The sequence below is a fragment of the Misgurnus anguillicaudatus genome, chromosome 7, assembly GCF_027580225.2.
Source record: "Misgurnus anguillicaudatus chromosome 7, ASM2758022v2, whole genome shotgun sequence".
Lineage (NCBI taxonomy): Eukaryota > Metazoa > Chordata > Actinopteri > Cypriniformes > Cobitidae > Misgurnus > Misgurnus anguillicaudatus.
In genome coordinates, this window is record NC_073343.2 from 36,720,505 (window position 1) to 36,733,892 (window position 13,388).

General features: G+C 38.4%; 1 protein-coding gene across 2 annotated transcripts in view; it reads left to right on the forward strand.

Annotated features, from left to right (window-relative positions):
- Positions 1 to 13,388, forward strand: part of akt1 (v-akt murine thymoma viral oncogene homolog 1) — a 37,610-nt gene that overhangs the window by 1,667 nt on the left and 22,555 nt on the right. Inside the window, exon 2 of one of the 2 annotated variants that reach the window (XM_055172949.2) lies at positions 2,014 to 2,130. In XM_055172949.2, the coding sequence (XP_055028924.1) occupies positions 2,079 to 2,130 (52 nt within the window). In that variant the 5' untranslated portion in view covers positions 2,014 to 2,078. Of the gene's footprint in view, positions 1 to 2,010; positions 2,131 to 13,388 lie in introns of both variants that reach the window. The other variant, XM_055172948.2, reaches the window with a different exon arrangement.

Genomic DNA, 13,388 nt, shown 5'->3' on the forward strand with positions numbered 1-13,388 from the left:
TCCATCTTCCGTTGTAAAATATCAGTAAGTATACTGTCTGTCTGTCCTCAGAAATGTGACATGAACGGCTGGATGATGGATGGCTGTAACTGCTTTTTGGCTAGCAGATGTAAAGTGAAGGTTTCCTTGTTGGAGTTTTTTTGGGTAGCGCTGATGCTAATGTGGCACCAGTAGTCATGCAGAATGTCAGGAATGCTGTTGGAAAAGTGCTTAGACACAGTAAGATGTGTTGTGTGCATTAGTGGTTAGGGAGACAGACTGTGACGCAAAACGGCATCATCTGACCGGCCTTGCCTCTTTGTTTGGGGAGAAAACACTTGTACTCGCTCTGAGGTTGATCTCACAAACGTTGCAGTGTAGACAGAACACAGAGCAGGTTGTGACTGTGAGTTATCTAGTTCTGGTTCAGTCTACTACAGAAATATATTACTGTGTATTATTATTATTATCAAAACATGTTTACAAACATCACGGTTATTGTTACTCTTACTTCAGCGTGTAAGTCGTCATTGACAAAAATGAGACCTTAAATTGTGCTGAGCTGCAAGAGGTCAGATTCAGCTGGTGCATTATAAAGTTTCAGCATATACAGTACGGTATGACCTGAGACTCTTCTGGAGAAAATATAATGCTAACCAGTTAGAGCTGAGAGATATTGAACAAATTCATATACATTTGTGTCTGTGCGTCATGTGAGATGTCACAAATACGTTTATTAAGACAGCGTATAACGAAAATCAAATTCAAAGAGAGAGAGTTTTATCTTCCTGTTGGAAAATATACAGCTGCAGTTTGTCGATGTTACGTTCAAGTACTCGAGTATTCATTCCCATCTCTACACTCCACCTTAGTTGCTATTTGATCGCATTAGGGGGCCACATAACAACTAATCGCAACTAATCGTTTGCAGAATAAAAGTTTTAGTTTACATTATATATGTGTGCATGGAGTATAATAATTATGTGTATATATAAAACACATGCATATTATATATATGTTTAAGAAATATTTACATGTAAAATACATGTATTTATTTATAATTGATATTATTAATAAATATGAATACTTAATATATATACAATTCTTTTTTTATTATTTGTGTGTATTACACACATATTATTGTGTACACAATACACAAACACAAATATGATGTTAACCGAAACTTTTATTTTGCAAATGATTAGATTCGATTAGTTGTTATGCAGCTTTAGATCGCGTCATCAAAAGCGTTACTGTTTTGTCTTTTTACTTATTTGGCCAAAATAAGTGCTATTTTTAATAATAAAATGCTATGTTGTTATTTTCAGATAAATAATTTTGGTTGCCGAATGTTCGATCCATCCCTGATTATGAATAAACTTTAATATTACTCATGATTCATAAAATACTAAAAAAAGAGTCTGTCAGACTCTGTATTCCTACTCATGGTTGCTGTCTATGTAGGCAGTTAACATCTGACTGTGAGTGAGGTCTTTCCTTAATGTTTCTACACATTTGCTTTATGTCTGTGCCCATTTTGGTACATTGTTGCCCATTTTAAATGAATGATTTAGTGTGAAAGGGTCAGACAATAGTCAACACATTTAGTGTCTATTTATAATGTTATCTTTCTTAAGCACAGGAAGTGTGAGTGATGACTGTAGATCTGCAATGAAACGTTTGTTTGTCTGTGTCTGATAGTGATTGTTATGTTGTCAATCATCGTGCATTAACTCATAGTGAGATACTGTAAGTTTGTGTAGCACATGAATTACTTCATGAGAGACAAAGATGAAATGTCTCATACAAGGTTAAAATGTGTTTAATTAAAAAAAAAAGTTTACTATAAATTCTGTTCATTACATTTATTTGACTGCTTTTGTGTTAAATTCCTTACTAGTTTATACAGACAGTTATTAACGATTGTTATATTTTTGTAACACACAAACAGTATATGACATATGTTATAAATATGAGATTTTAGGCATCAAGTGTTTTGGGAGCTGATATTTCTTGTATGATGTTCTCCAGCAGGTGCTCAGTGAGGAGGAGGAGGAGGAGGTGTTGTGCTGGAGATCTCATACGCTGGATAGGAGATCATGACGACAGCAGGTGTGGTGATTGTGAAGGAGGGATGGCTCCACAAGCGAGGTCTGTGCTTTGACTTCTCTGATCTGTATATCACGTGTGTTAATGCTGACATACGTCAAGATTCAGCTGCCGGTTCATACTGACACCTGCTTACTGATGGCTTATTTAATGTTAAGAATATATTACCATTGAAAGTGTTCAGGTGTTACATAATGGCTACTTGTAAAACAATTACTTCTATTATGGAGGACGAAATAGTGTAAATATATCAATAAATACATAAATGCATAAATACATTTGATAAATGTATAAATACAGAAATAAATAAATATATTTTTAGCTCTATTTATTATAAAATACAGCTATGACTGAAATACTGATATGTGGTATATAACGTTTGTGTTGAGTGAGGTAACCGTTTTATAAAAACAATAAGGTACTTGAGACAAGTGCTGTCTTGTGAATAAGTTTGAAGTGGCCCTTCAGCCACGAGTATCTTTGAGTGTATATTTATTACCAAATTTACTTCCCAAAAATGAAGGAAGTGATGAGCAATTTATCATTAAATCTGAGCAGTGTGACCAGAACAAACCTAAATGTAGAATTGTCTGTTTACACCACAGCTGTTTCCATTAAAGTCCTGTGGTGGTCAGTGATGAACGTTACATTACAGTCACACTGTTGAAAAGCTTAACAAACAGAAACATAACACAACATTTGTTAGTGAGCGATGTGAAGCTGCTTTTGCACTGATCTATCAAGTGTATCATTTATTTGTTATGAATAATCTTATAATCTGGTGTTCATCATGTCCCAAATAAAGAAGAAAATAATCACATATTAAAATGCTTTATTGATAATTTTTTTAGCTAGATTTAATTTGAACATTGTGATGGTTGAAGTGTCACATCACTGTATAAAGATAAGAAAGTTGTAGAATTACACCCCTGTGTGTTAAAATTCATCACAATTGCTCATACGCTTCACCTGCAAACAGATTTTTTTGCATACTCGCTGGTAAATATGGCTTTAAAGTTGAATCCTGAGCATTGAGTGACTTTGATTAAATGGGTCATGACATTAGGAATTAAAGTTGTCTTGATCTTTTGACGTATAACAGCTAGTTAATATATTCTGCATGTTTTATAGCTTAAAAGGCCCTCCTTAACAATAACAAAAGCATTTATGTAACCATTCTCCAAAAAAAATTTTAAATGTAAAATTTCTGGATTAGTGATGTAGATGTGTAGATTGTCCCAGAGAAAGACTCAGCACATCATTGTGTATATCCATAAAAAAATTAAACAATCTATCTATCCATATCTCTGTAAGGTCACTGAATGTACTGTCATATCAGCGTTGACCTGTATGTGCCTTTTGTTTTGGACTAAACAAGAATCCTGCAAACTCTGAGTAACGTACTTCATTTAAGTACAATTTTGCAACCAGTAACGACCCGTTTATCTGTGAGTTTTGAATTACATCGTGCAAGACAGAAGCTGGAGATCTGATATCATTATCTGTACACGAGAGCATATGGACTACAAAACTAATCATAAGGGTACATTTTTTGAAATTATTATTTATCATCTGAAGGAGGTTGAATAAATAACCATTGATGTGTTTGTTATATTTGTCTGAGATACAACTATATGAAAATCTGGAGGGTGCAAAAAATTGTGAGAAAATTGCCATTTAAAGGTGTGCAAATGCAGCAACACATATTACTAATGATAATCAATGAGTTTTGATATTTATGGTAGGAAATTTACAAAATATTTTCATTGAACACAATCTTGACTTAATATTCTAATGATTTTTTTGCTATTCAAATTTTTTAATTCTGACCCATACAATGTATTGTTGCTACTGCTACAAATATACTTGTGCCACTTTAACTGGTTTTGTGGTCCACGGTCACGCATGTTAAAAACACGCTGGTATTGTATTGGTTAACTGTGCTCATAGTTGGTGCGCATTATTCAAGCTGTCAATCATAGAAGTAGGCGGGACAACGAGCCAGGCCGAAGTTCTGCCGGAAAACACACAAATCAGACTGTTTAAGTCAGAGGAAAAATTTTAATAAATTATTTAAATGTCTCTTTTTTTCTTGCAAAAAACTTTAGTAATATTATAAGTACACCTCAGGGTACATAATAAAAAAAATTAAAAACCACATCATGACCCCTTTAAGATTCAAAGATGAGGAGTTAATCTGATCTCTGCTGTTGTCTTGTACGATGTTGTTTGAATTTTGTGAATTTTCCAACACTTTATGGACTTTACAACAAACTCATAACACATCTACTAAGCAGAACTTCGAGTCAGAGATGTCGGTCTAGTGATGGTTTTAGCTGAAGGTACTGTACAGTCCACTGTGACGTCAGGCGTCTGTCTGGTTAACCAGAACAGGAAATTGTGAAGAAACCGTTATTTCCATCTCAGCCTGATCTCAGAGAAAATATGAATGGATGCTTAGCAGACACAGGAACTGTGTTTTACATCACTGAACACATGAAAAATAATGTCTGCTTAAATGATCTGACGAAAACCTTTGAACATTTATGAAGTTTTAAACTATACTACCCTAGAAATATTTGGTTCAATGGCAGCATAATAGCATCGATTTACTAATAAATGTACAAATGCTGGGTTGAGTTTTAGCTTCAGTCAATTTCTAAAGCTATAAGGTTAATGTTTGGTCTCTTTATGTGCTGCATTATGAAGCTGTTTACTACAGTATATAATATATTTTAGCATCGCTGTAGCGTTGTATTGATCAGTTAGCATCTGATCTTACTGTATATTTCTTATTTGTAGCGTACTGTGCTCCGACACATGAGTTCACCGTTCACCTCTCTCCCCCGTCCTCTCCTTACTGTACTGTCAATTAAAAAGGCAAAAAAATCTCATATTTAACAGTTCACTGTTAAAATCTTGCAGGTTATTTGTCAGATTGAGCTTGCATGACCTTGGCTGTTGTTTATTTACATGTACTTAAAATATTCTGCATACGTTTAATTTGTGAAATTCTTGTCCGCGCACACACATCTCCATCTCTCTCATTTGTGTGTTTGGCAGGCGTGCTGTCATAGGTCCAGAAACTGCACTTAGTTAAATGTCACAGGAGTCTTTGTGTGCTTGGATTGGACAGCGTTCGTCCTCTCGGCGTTCTGGTAGATAGGTGAAGATGTCACGTCACTGTCATTTCACCTTTGCCACAGTCAGGCATGAGACAGACGGTGTGTTTAGTGTGTTTGACCTGCTCTCACAGCTCACTGTCCAGCGCCGTATCACACAGACACCAATGCTCTCGGACTTTCATGCATCACTGTGGAATCTGACAGCTTCACATCAGCGAGAAGATCTTAGTGTTCATCTGATGACTTCAGACTCGCTGATTTGAGCTCTTTTGCTTTCATGAGCAGACACACGCGCTTATGTAGATTTTTGTGCAGGATTTGAAGAAAGCTCTGCAGATTTTTGCTTTATAGATGGTAAATGTGTAATACAGAGCTATCAATGTTATTACACTTGAAAGCCCTATTTGGACAGTAATTGTTTCTCATGGAGACGTAAGGTATTTTCATCATTTACACGGGTAGTCTGTGATCTTATTGCCATCCGAATCCAGAATGTCTGTGTTTTTGTCCGACCACCCACATAAAAAATTCTGGCTTAATTATCTGTTTTTTGACGAACACCAAGGTTTCGTGTTTATTCTGCACCAGAAATGCATCTTTCTTTGCGAGTGTTTTAAACATTGACATCTTCATAACTGAAATGACAACAGTATATTCACACGGGGCGTAAGCATTAACGTTTGATGAAAGGTGTGTCTGAAGCGTGGCCAACAGCCAATCACAGTAGCTCCAACACATGCTCCTCTGTTCTCCAGTCTTGCATAAATGTAATTGGCTGGCTCTGCACTAATTCTGATTCTGAGGTGATCTGATTGGCTGACACATGTGTTGGTGCTTGAAACGTTTAGAAATGTTGAACTTCTACTGCAAGCAACGACAGTGACGCGACGGCGATGGATCCACAATTCAGTTCGGCCACACATGACGTCACCCATTTAAAGTAAATAAGAAGTGTTAATGCTTGGGCCCCTTGTGAATGTACCGTGAGAAACGTTTAAAATGTCTATTATCAGCAGTAACAAGTGCTATATACATTTTTTTAAATGTATTAAAGCTGCTCTGTGCATTTTCGACATTTTTGTCAAACAGCGACCCCTAGAGTCGCTGGAGAATACTTGCACCTGTCGTAATTTCCCACTAGTACACCTCTGAAGATAATGACCAGGTAATGTTTCACAATTTCCTACAAATATTAGGCTACTGCTTAGTCTACTAAACTACAGATGATGGTAATAGGATAATAAGAAGTTTATTCCAAGTGTAGAGTGCATATAATAATAATGTACCGTGTTTGCTGGCTTATAACATTTTTACATGATTGCAGCTAAATCACAAGTAAACAGTCTATAGTCTATGTCTACTGTATCATTTCATTTCTGTTCTTTTATTGTAATGTAAACATTACAAAATGCCATGACAAAGTTAATTGTGTACGTTGCATTATCTCATAACATTGTTCGTTATAATGTCACTATACATGATTATTGCTGTTGTTTATCATAATAGTTTGCAAATTGTGCATGTTTACACTATTTACAACCTCTAGGCTTATTTATGTGCTGATAATTATGTGAGATATTGACAGTCATGATAATCGCATGACATACTACAAGCAAGCGCAACAACATACAACATAGATCTCAAACAAGTTTACAAATGAGAGATTTACTTACTAGTCCATCAACAAGATTGCCAGATCAGCATCCCATCCAGTGCTGTCTTTTAGCCAACGAGTAAAAACCTGACCGAGTGGGACTCTTGTCCGGTTCCTAACGCGGTCAGATTCTCTTTTCCTTCTCTCTTCCAAACGCGCTTTCTTAACTTTTAAATCGTTTAGCCTCACGTCTCAAATTCGCGTGTGCAGTTGTTGTTATAGGCTTGATCGGCTTCATGCGGCACTGCAAGAACCGATAGCCGGATGACGTCAAAGTGCCGTCTCGGATCATTCTCGCGGTACTTTGGCGTCATCCGGCGGTCGGTTCTTGCGGCGCCGCACGGAGTCGAACAAGCCTGACGTGTGTGACGTCGTTGCCGTAAAGCAAGTTGTGATTCTCACAAGATTTGTCAGGGGCGATCCTCTCAAGCTTGCATTGCTGGTTTTTCTAGCAGCGTCCTCCTCGAGCTTTAACAGGAGGATGATTTGCCTTATTATGACTTTGTTTACCACCTAAATAACTTTGAAGCTGTTATATTAAGGTCAAATAACTGCATAGTGTGTCTTTAAATTACACAACTGTAGCTGTCCTAAATACATTATCAAGTATCTGGTTCATGTGAATGGTCATGTAATAAACCACTTTTAACCACCATTTTCAGGTGTTTTGAATTATAAACTCACACATCCACCGCAAATGTATCTTCATCCGAATGCATGAGTTTTATCGCGGAGGAGGCATGCAAATCCTGGCATGACATCCTCATAAGAAACAATTACCGTCCGAATAGTGCATTAGGGGAAGGACCTAATGAAGTCTGATCTCACAGGAATTCATATGAATTATTAATTCATACGACGTGAAAATGTATGATTATTAGAACAAAACAATAATAAAACCCCACCCTGGCTGAAACCCATTGTCACATGGTTGAAAACAAATCTTACAAAAACGTACAGATTTGGTTATAGAAATTCATACGAATTAGTAAAATATGTACGAATAGCTGTGAGAATGTGTTTGATCTGTTTTAGTTAGGTGTGAATATGTTGATAAGATGTGTTTGTGTGTACTTGTAGATCAGAGAGTTTGGACATCATGATGAGATTTGTTGGAGTACAGTGACCGATTGTGTCTGTGATATATTTAAAAGTGTGGCTTTTCATCTTGAATGAATCCAGGTCATTTTGTCTATAAATATTATTGCACCAGTCGAGGGATTTTGTTCATGTTATAAAGAGAATGTGAAGTTTGTTATAGTCACAGTCCAAAAAGAAGATTGCATTGACCTCCTGTTTCAGCTTTATATAACCTATCATCAGTCTCTCATTGATTTATCATGTGATCACATACTGTACATGAATCTGGGCATATTTCGTTTGGGAAATTTCTTATGAGAACAGCAGTAGGTTGTAGATTTTATCGCTGATTGAGTTGACTTACCTTAAAAGCACTTAGGCCCAGTTTCACAGACAAGACCTAAAGCACAGTCCCAGACACAAATACATCCTGCTCTGTCATATCTTCAAATATACTGCTGTTCAGAGATTCATGCATGTCTGTGCACTAAAGTGTCATATTTAAAAAATGCAAACAAAGGGTTTATTGTGTGTCTGTTTGATGTACAGCGTGTGTCTCATGTATAGTCAGGGTGACGCGTGTCATTAATGATCATCATGTGTTAAGAGATCACCTGAGGGGCTGGTGGTCTTTTCTGGGTGTGTCTGTATACAGTATGCATGCATGGGTGTGTCTCAAACTGAAATTTACACTCATCATCTATCTGTATTAAATTTCCATTCTGGTTGTAGTAAAAAATTGATGCCTGAAGCTTTGAATCTTTTCTGTAACTTACTATTCTTTAAATTCTGTCATGTGTTTGTTGCTCTGAAACACCTCTGTTAGTTAAAGCAGGTTTGTGACCGGCTACAGTTAAGACAGCAGGGTTCTTGTTCTCTCTCTCTCTTGTTTAATCTCTACCTCGTTCGCCCAGTATGAATTCATTCATCAATGCCTGCTTGTCAAGGAATGTGTTGAATTATTTTTCTGAATAGTTATTGATAAGTGTGTTTATTCTGACCTTGTGTTTTAATGTGCTGTAGCTCGTGCATCTTATAAGTTTTGTTTTCTGTTCAGTTGTCATGATGGTAAAGAGTTGGCACATGCAGGCCTTCAGCATCTTTACACTTCTTTTGACTCTACAGAGCCCTGGTGCATCTCACCACTGTCATCAATATTACTGTGATTCAACAATGAAGCGCTGTCAGATTTCTGGTATGTTTGTAATGATTGGTCTGTGCACATGCGTCAGACATTCCTCTGAAAGATGCGTCATGTCCATTCAAACGGTTATTCACTTCACTCTGAGATTTGTTATTTTAATCCCATGCTTTATTCTGGACCCAATAAATTATACAAATCCAGACGCAACAGAACAGCGCTGGTGCCATCATTGTGCCCAGTCGTGAACACGTTGCTCATGGTGCTTCATTTTGTTATCTGATCAAATTTAAAAAACACCATCACAAATGCTCGCAACACATTCAGCAGCATCTGCACTGTTTAGTTTACTCTACTTGTGTTTAAATATAATAGGTCAAAGTCCATTTCTCAATGTTTATATCTAGATTTACCCCTAGAGGGGGTGTTGAATCACATCTTCATGTGCGGGAAAATATGATGCAAAATACATTCCTCTAATAATTCTATATAAATATTTTGGCTAGTTCAAATGCTTTCAATGCAATTAAATTGAAATGTGAAAATAAACGAAAGCATTACATTAAGATCGACTTATATGCATCAAAGGTTTCTTTTTATTCTATTTTTGCAGTGTTGATTATTACAGCCAATCACAGACTTGACTGATAAGTAGTGTTGGGAAAGTTACTTTTGAAAGTAATGCATTACAATATTAAGTTACTCCCCAAAAAAGTAACAAATTGGGTTACTTAGTTACTTTTCATGTAGAAGTAATACTTACATTACTTTTAAGTTACTTTTGCATTACTTTTTCTTACTTGGCTGAGGTCAGATCTCTTTTAGGCCTTGCAGGTGTTTTTTATGACTGAGAAGAAGCTTTGCATTAAAAAAAAAAGCATTTTCCATTGCAAAAATGCGTAATGCTGTAATGTTCAGTTTAATTTAGTACATAATTTATTTTAAATCAAATTAATTAAACTGAAAAGTAACTTGCGTTACTTTTTTAAAAAAGTAACTCAAATATTAATTGTGTACATAAAGTAACGCATCACTTTACTCGTTACTTTAGACAAGTAATATTATTACATAATGCACATTACTTGTAATGTGTTACCCCCAACAATGCCGATAAGCACATCAATGTAACGTTTAAATGAGTTGTCGGTGTTAAAGAGTGTTTTTTTCTTTCAGTTTTTCAAATAATGTGTCAAATGGCAAATAAGTAAACTCCTCCTAAACGCTTCTTACCTTTTTGTTTGTGTAGTCGATGAGGCCTATAAAAGGTTTGAAAAGTATTATTTTAATAGACGTTAATAATTAAGATTACAGAATGAAGTGTGCACATTGGTGCATTAATATGCGTGAAAAAAGATTTTAAACTTTTTAAAATATTTTTGTTACTATATACTTGTACGCCCCAAAATGAAACCTTATATAAGAGAAGAGAGCGTTGTGTAAATAACTTCACACCCGTTAGACAGACATGTTTTGAGCGTTTTCAGATTGTACAAAGACAAAAGCAGTAAAATTTTTAAAAACACGTCTTTTGCATCCAGTTGTGTGTGGACACCATAATATCTGTTGCACCCTTTAAAGATTTCTTGAACGTCCCTCTTTGTTTTCTTAGACCCATCTCATCCTGCTGTCATGAATGACTCTCACGTTTCCATGCATTTCGGTCTCTCTTCATCACTGTCCAACCATGACAGCTGAGCGCTGTCATCAGAAGTGCTGCTTTGGCTTTAAGGTTCTGCAGCGGCGCTGGGTTCTCGGGTGGAGCGCGCTCAGTCTGCTGTCTGGAGGCCAGCAGGTCTCAGTGCTCCGGGTGATGCCATACAGACTCCTGCTAAATGTGCTGGGAGATGTAAATTGCCAGGGTGCAGCTGTCAGAAGGGAGGGCGATTAGATGAGTGTGTGTCTGTGCGTGATTTTGTGTGCACCAGCAGGGTCTTTTGCGGCAGCAGCGCGCCCGCTGTGTGCTTACTTTTCTGTGATGAAACCTCCTGCTCTATGATTGGGCTGCTCGTCCGGTTCATTTTTCTGCTGTTTTATTTTCCTCCATCAGCTTTAATCTCTCTGTTTTCCTCTTCTGGTCTCGAGCGCTCTCGGTTGTGCGCCGTCCTCCACACGTCTGCTCTGCGTTCCCCGCTGACTGCGCAGAGCGTCTGCGCGGGTGTGTTTCAGATTGCTGTGGGTCTTCTTATCACTGATATCCATCATGAGCAGAGATTTTCTGCTGTTAAGTCACTTTAAATTCAGAGAGGAAAGTGAGACGAGAGTTACTCTATTAGTTTCGGCTGTAGATTGCACACCTAAGTTCCCCAAAGTTGAAAGCAGGATGCCACAGTGAGCACTTTTGAGGAACAAATAGTTTTATGTTGTTCATGGCATCAAATCTTAGGTACATTCTAGAAATGTTTTCTTATGCTTATTATAAGAGATTATTCATTATCTGTAGTCTTAATATCAAGCTTGAACGTGTGTAAGTATATCTAGAAAACTACATCCTAACAAAGATAAGTTAACAATTTCACAGGGCTGGACTTTCACTTTATGCAATCAATTCAAAAGGACGTTCTGTTGGAGTTCACTCATGCATCTGTACCGATCGCTGGAAATTTTCATTCCTGTTTGTTTGTTTTCTTTGCCCTATCCCAGTAAACTAATCCATGGAGCGCTTGTTTACCGGAACGAAAGGGGGGGTGTCGGAATCTACAACACAAAAAGCAGCGGAGGGGGAAAAACTTCCCACTGTGTCTCTATGGTAATCAGCAGGTGCCACTGGCTGCTGAGAAGAAGTGGAGTCTTTCTTACGAGCGTGAGAAAGCACGGTCAAACCCGCACCTCCTCCCCGCGCCTCCGCTCGCCCCCTTTTCTCTCGTAGCGGTGGTAATACCCACCCCAGCGGCAACAGTGGTGCCTGCCAACCGCTCTGTCTGATCCAGCTGCAATGAAAACCAGACCAACAAAAGAGCAGAAGAAAAAAAGAGGAAGATGAAGTGACTGCGGAAGAGTTTAAGCTCCTGGTTGGTAATGCCAGGATGCAGGATATGGTGGTCACTGTGTCACTTATAGACTTTTATATTAAGTGGTGATATTTTATTTTCATCATCAGGCTTAATTAAAAATTTTAAGTAAGTTTCAAGAGTAACAGGCGAGTTAAAATGATTTAATCTAATTAAAACAGTTGCACAATTAACATTATATACAAGATAAAAACAAAAGAATTATGAATTATAAATGTGATATCAAATTTAAAAAGTCTTAGAACTTAAGATAGGAATTTACTATTACTGTATGGCGTCACTTTACTTTTTAATATCTGGGTGATTTTTGTCACTTCGGATGGCATTTGAATCCTTATTTCTGACCCCTCCGTTGGGCCTCCTTTGGACCGCTGGCAGACCGCTGGCTCATTGATATGCAGAGGACAGGCCGACAGGCACAGCTGCAGGATACTCGCTCACAGGGGCTCCACGGGGAAAGGGGGGCAACCCGGGAAAACCAACAAAAGAGCCCCCACCCCCCATTCCCGGTTTCCAAAGATTTTAATTCCCTAAATCCTCAACATCACCTAAATGTCTCCTTTCTGCACTCACACAGCCTGTCAGGCGTCTTCCTGTCCCTCCACTCGCCCTGATCCATGAATGCAGACACAGATCCTGCAGAAAGTCTCAGGCAGTCTCAAAATGGTCTTAAGCTGTCTCGGGCAGTCTCAGGATGTCTCGGGCAGTCTCAGGATGTCTCGGGCAGTCTCGGGCAGTCTCGGGCAGTCTCAAGATGATCTTAAGCAGTCTCGGGCAGTCTCAAGATGGTCTTAAGCAGTCTTGGGCAGTCTCAGGATGTCTCGGGCAGTCTCAAGATGGTCTTAAGCAGTCTTGGGCAGTCTCAGGATGTCTCAGGCAGTCTCGAGCAGTTTTGGGGAGTCTCGGGCAGTCTCGGGCAGTCTCGGGCAGTCTCGGGCAGTCTCGGGCTGTCTCGGGATGTCTCGGGATGTCTCGGGATGTCTCGGGATGTCTCGGGATGTCTCGGGATGTCTCGGGATGTCTCGGGATGTCTCGGGCAGATTTGGGCAGTCTCAAGATGGTCTTAAGCAGTCTTGGGCAGTCTCAGAAAGTCTCAGGATGTCTCGGGCAGTCTCAAGATGGTCTTAAGCAGTCTTGGGCAGTCTTAGGATGTCTCGGCAGTCTCAAGATGGTCTTAAGCAGTCTTGGGCAGTCTCAGGATGTCTCGGGCAGTCTCGGGCAGTCTCGCTGTCTCGGGATGTCTCAGGCAGACTTGGGCAGTCTCAAGATGGTCTTAAGCAGTCTTGGGCAGT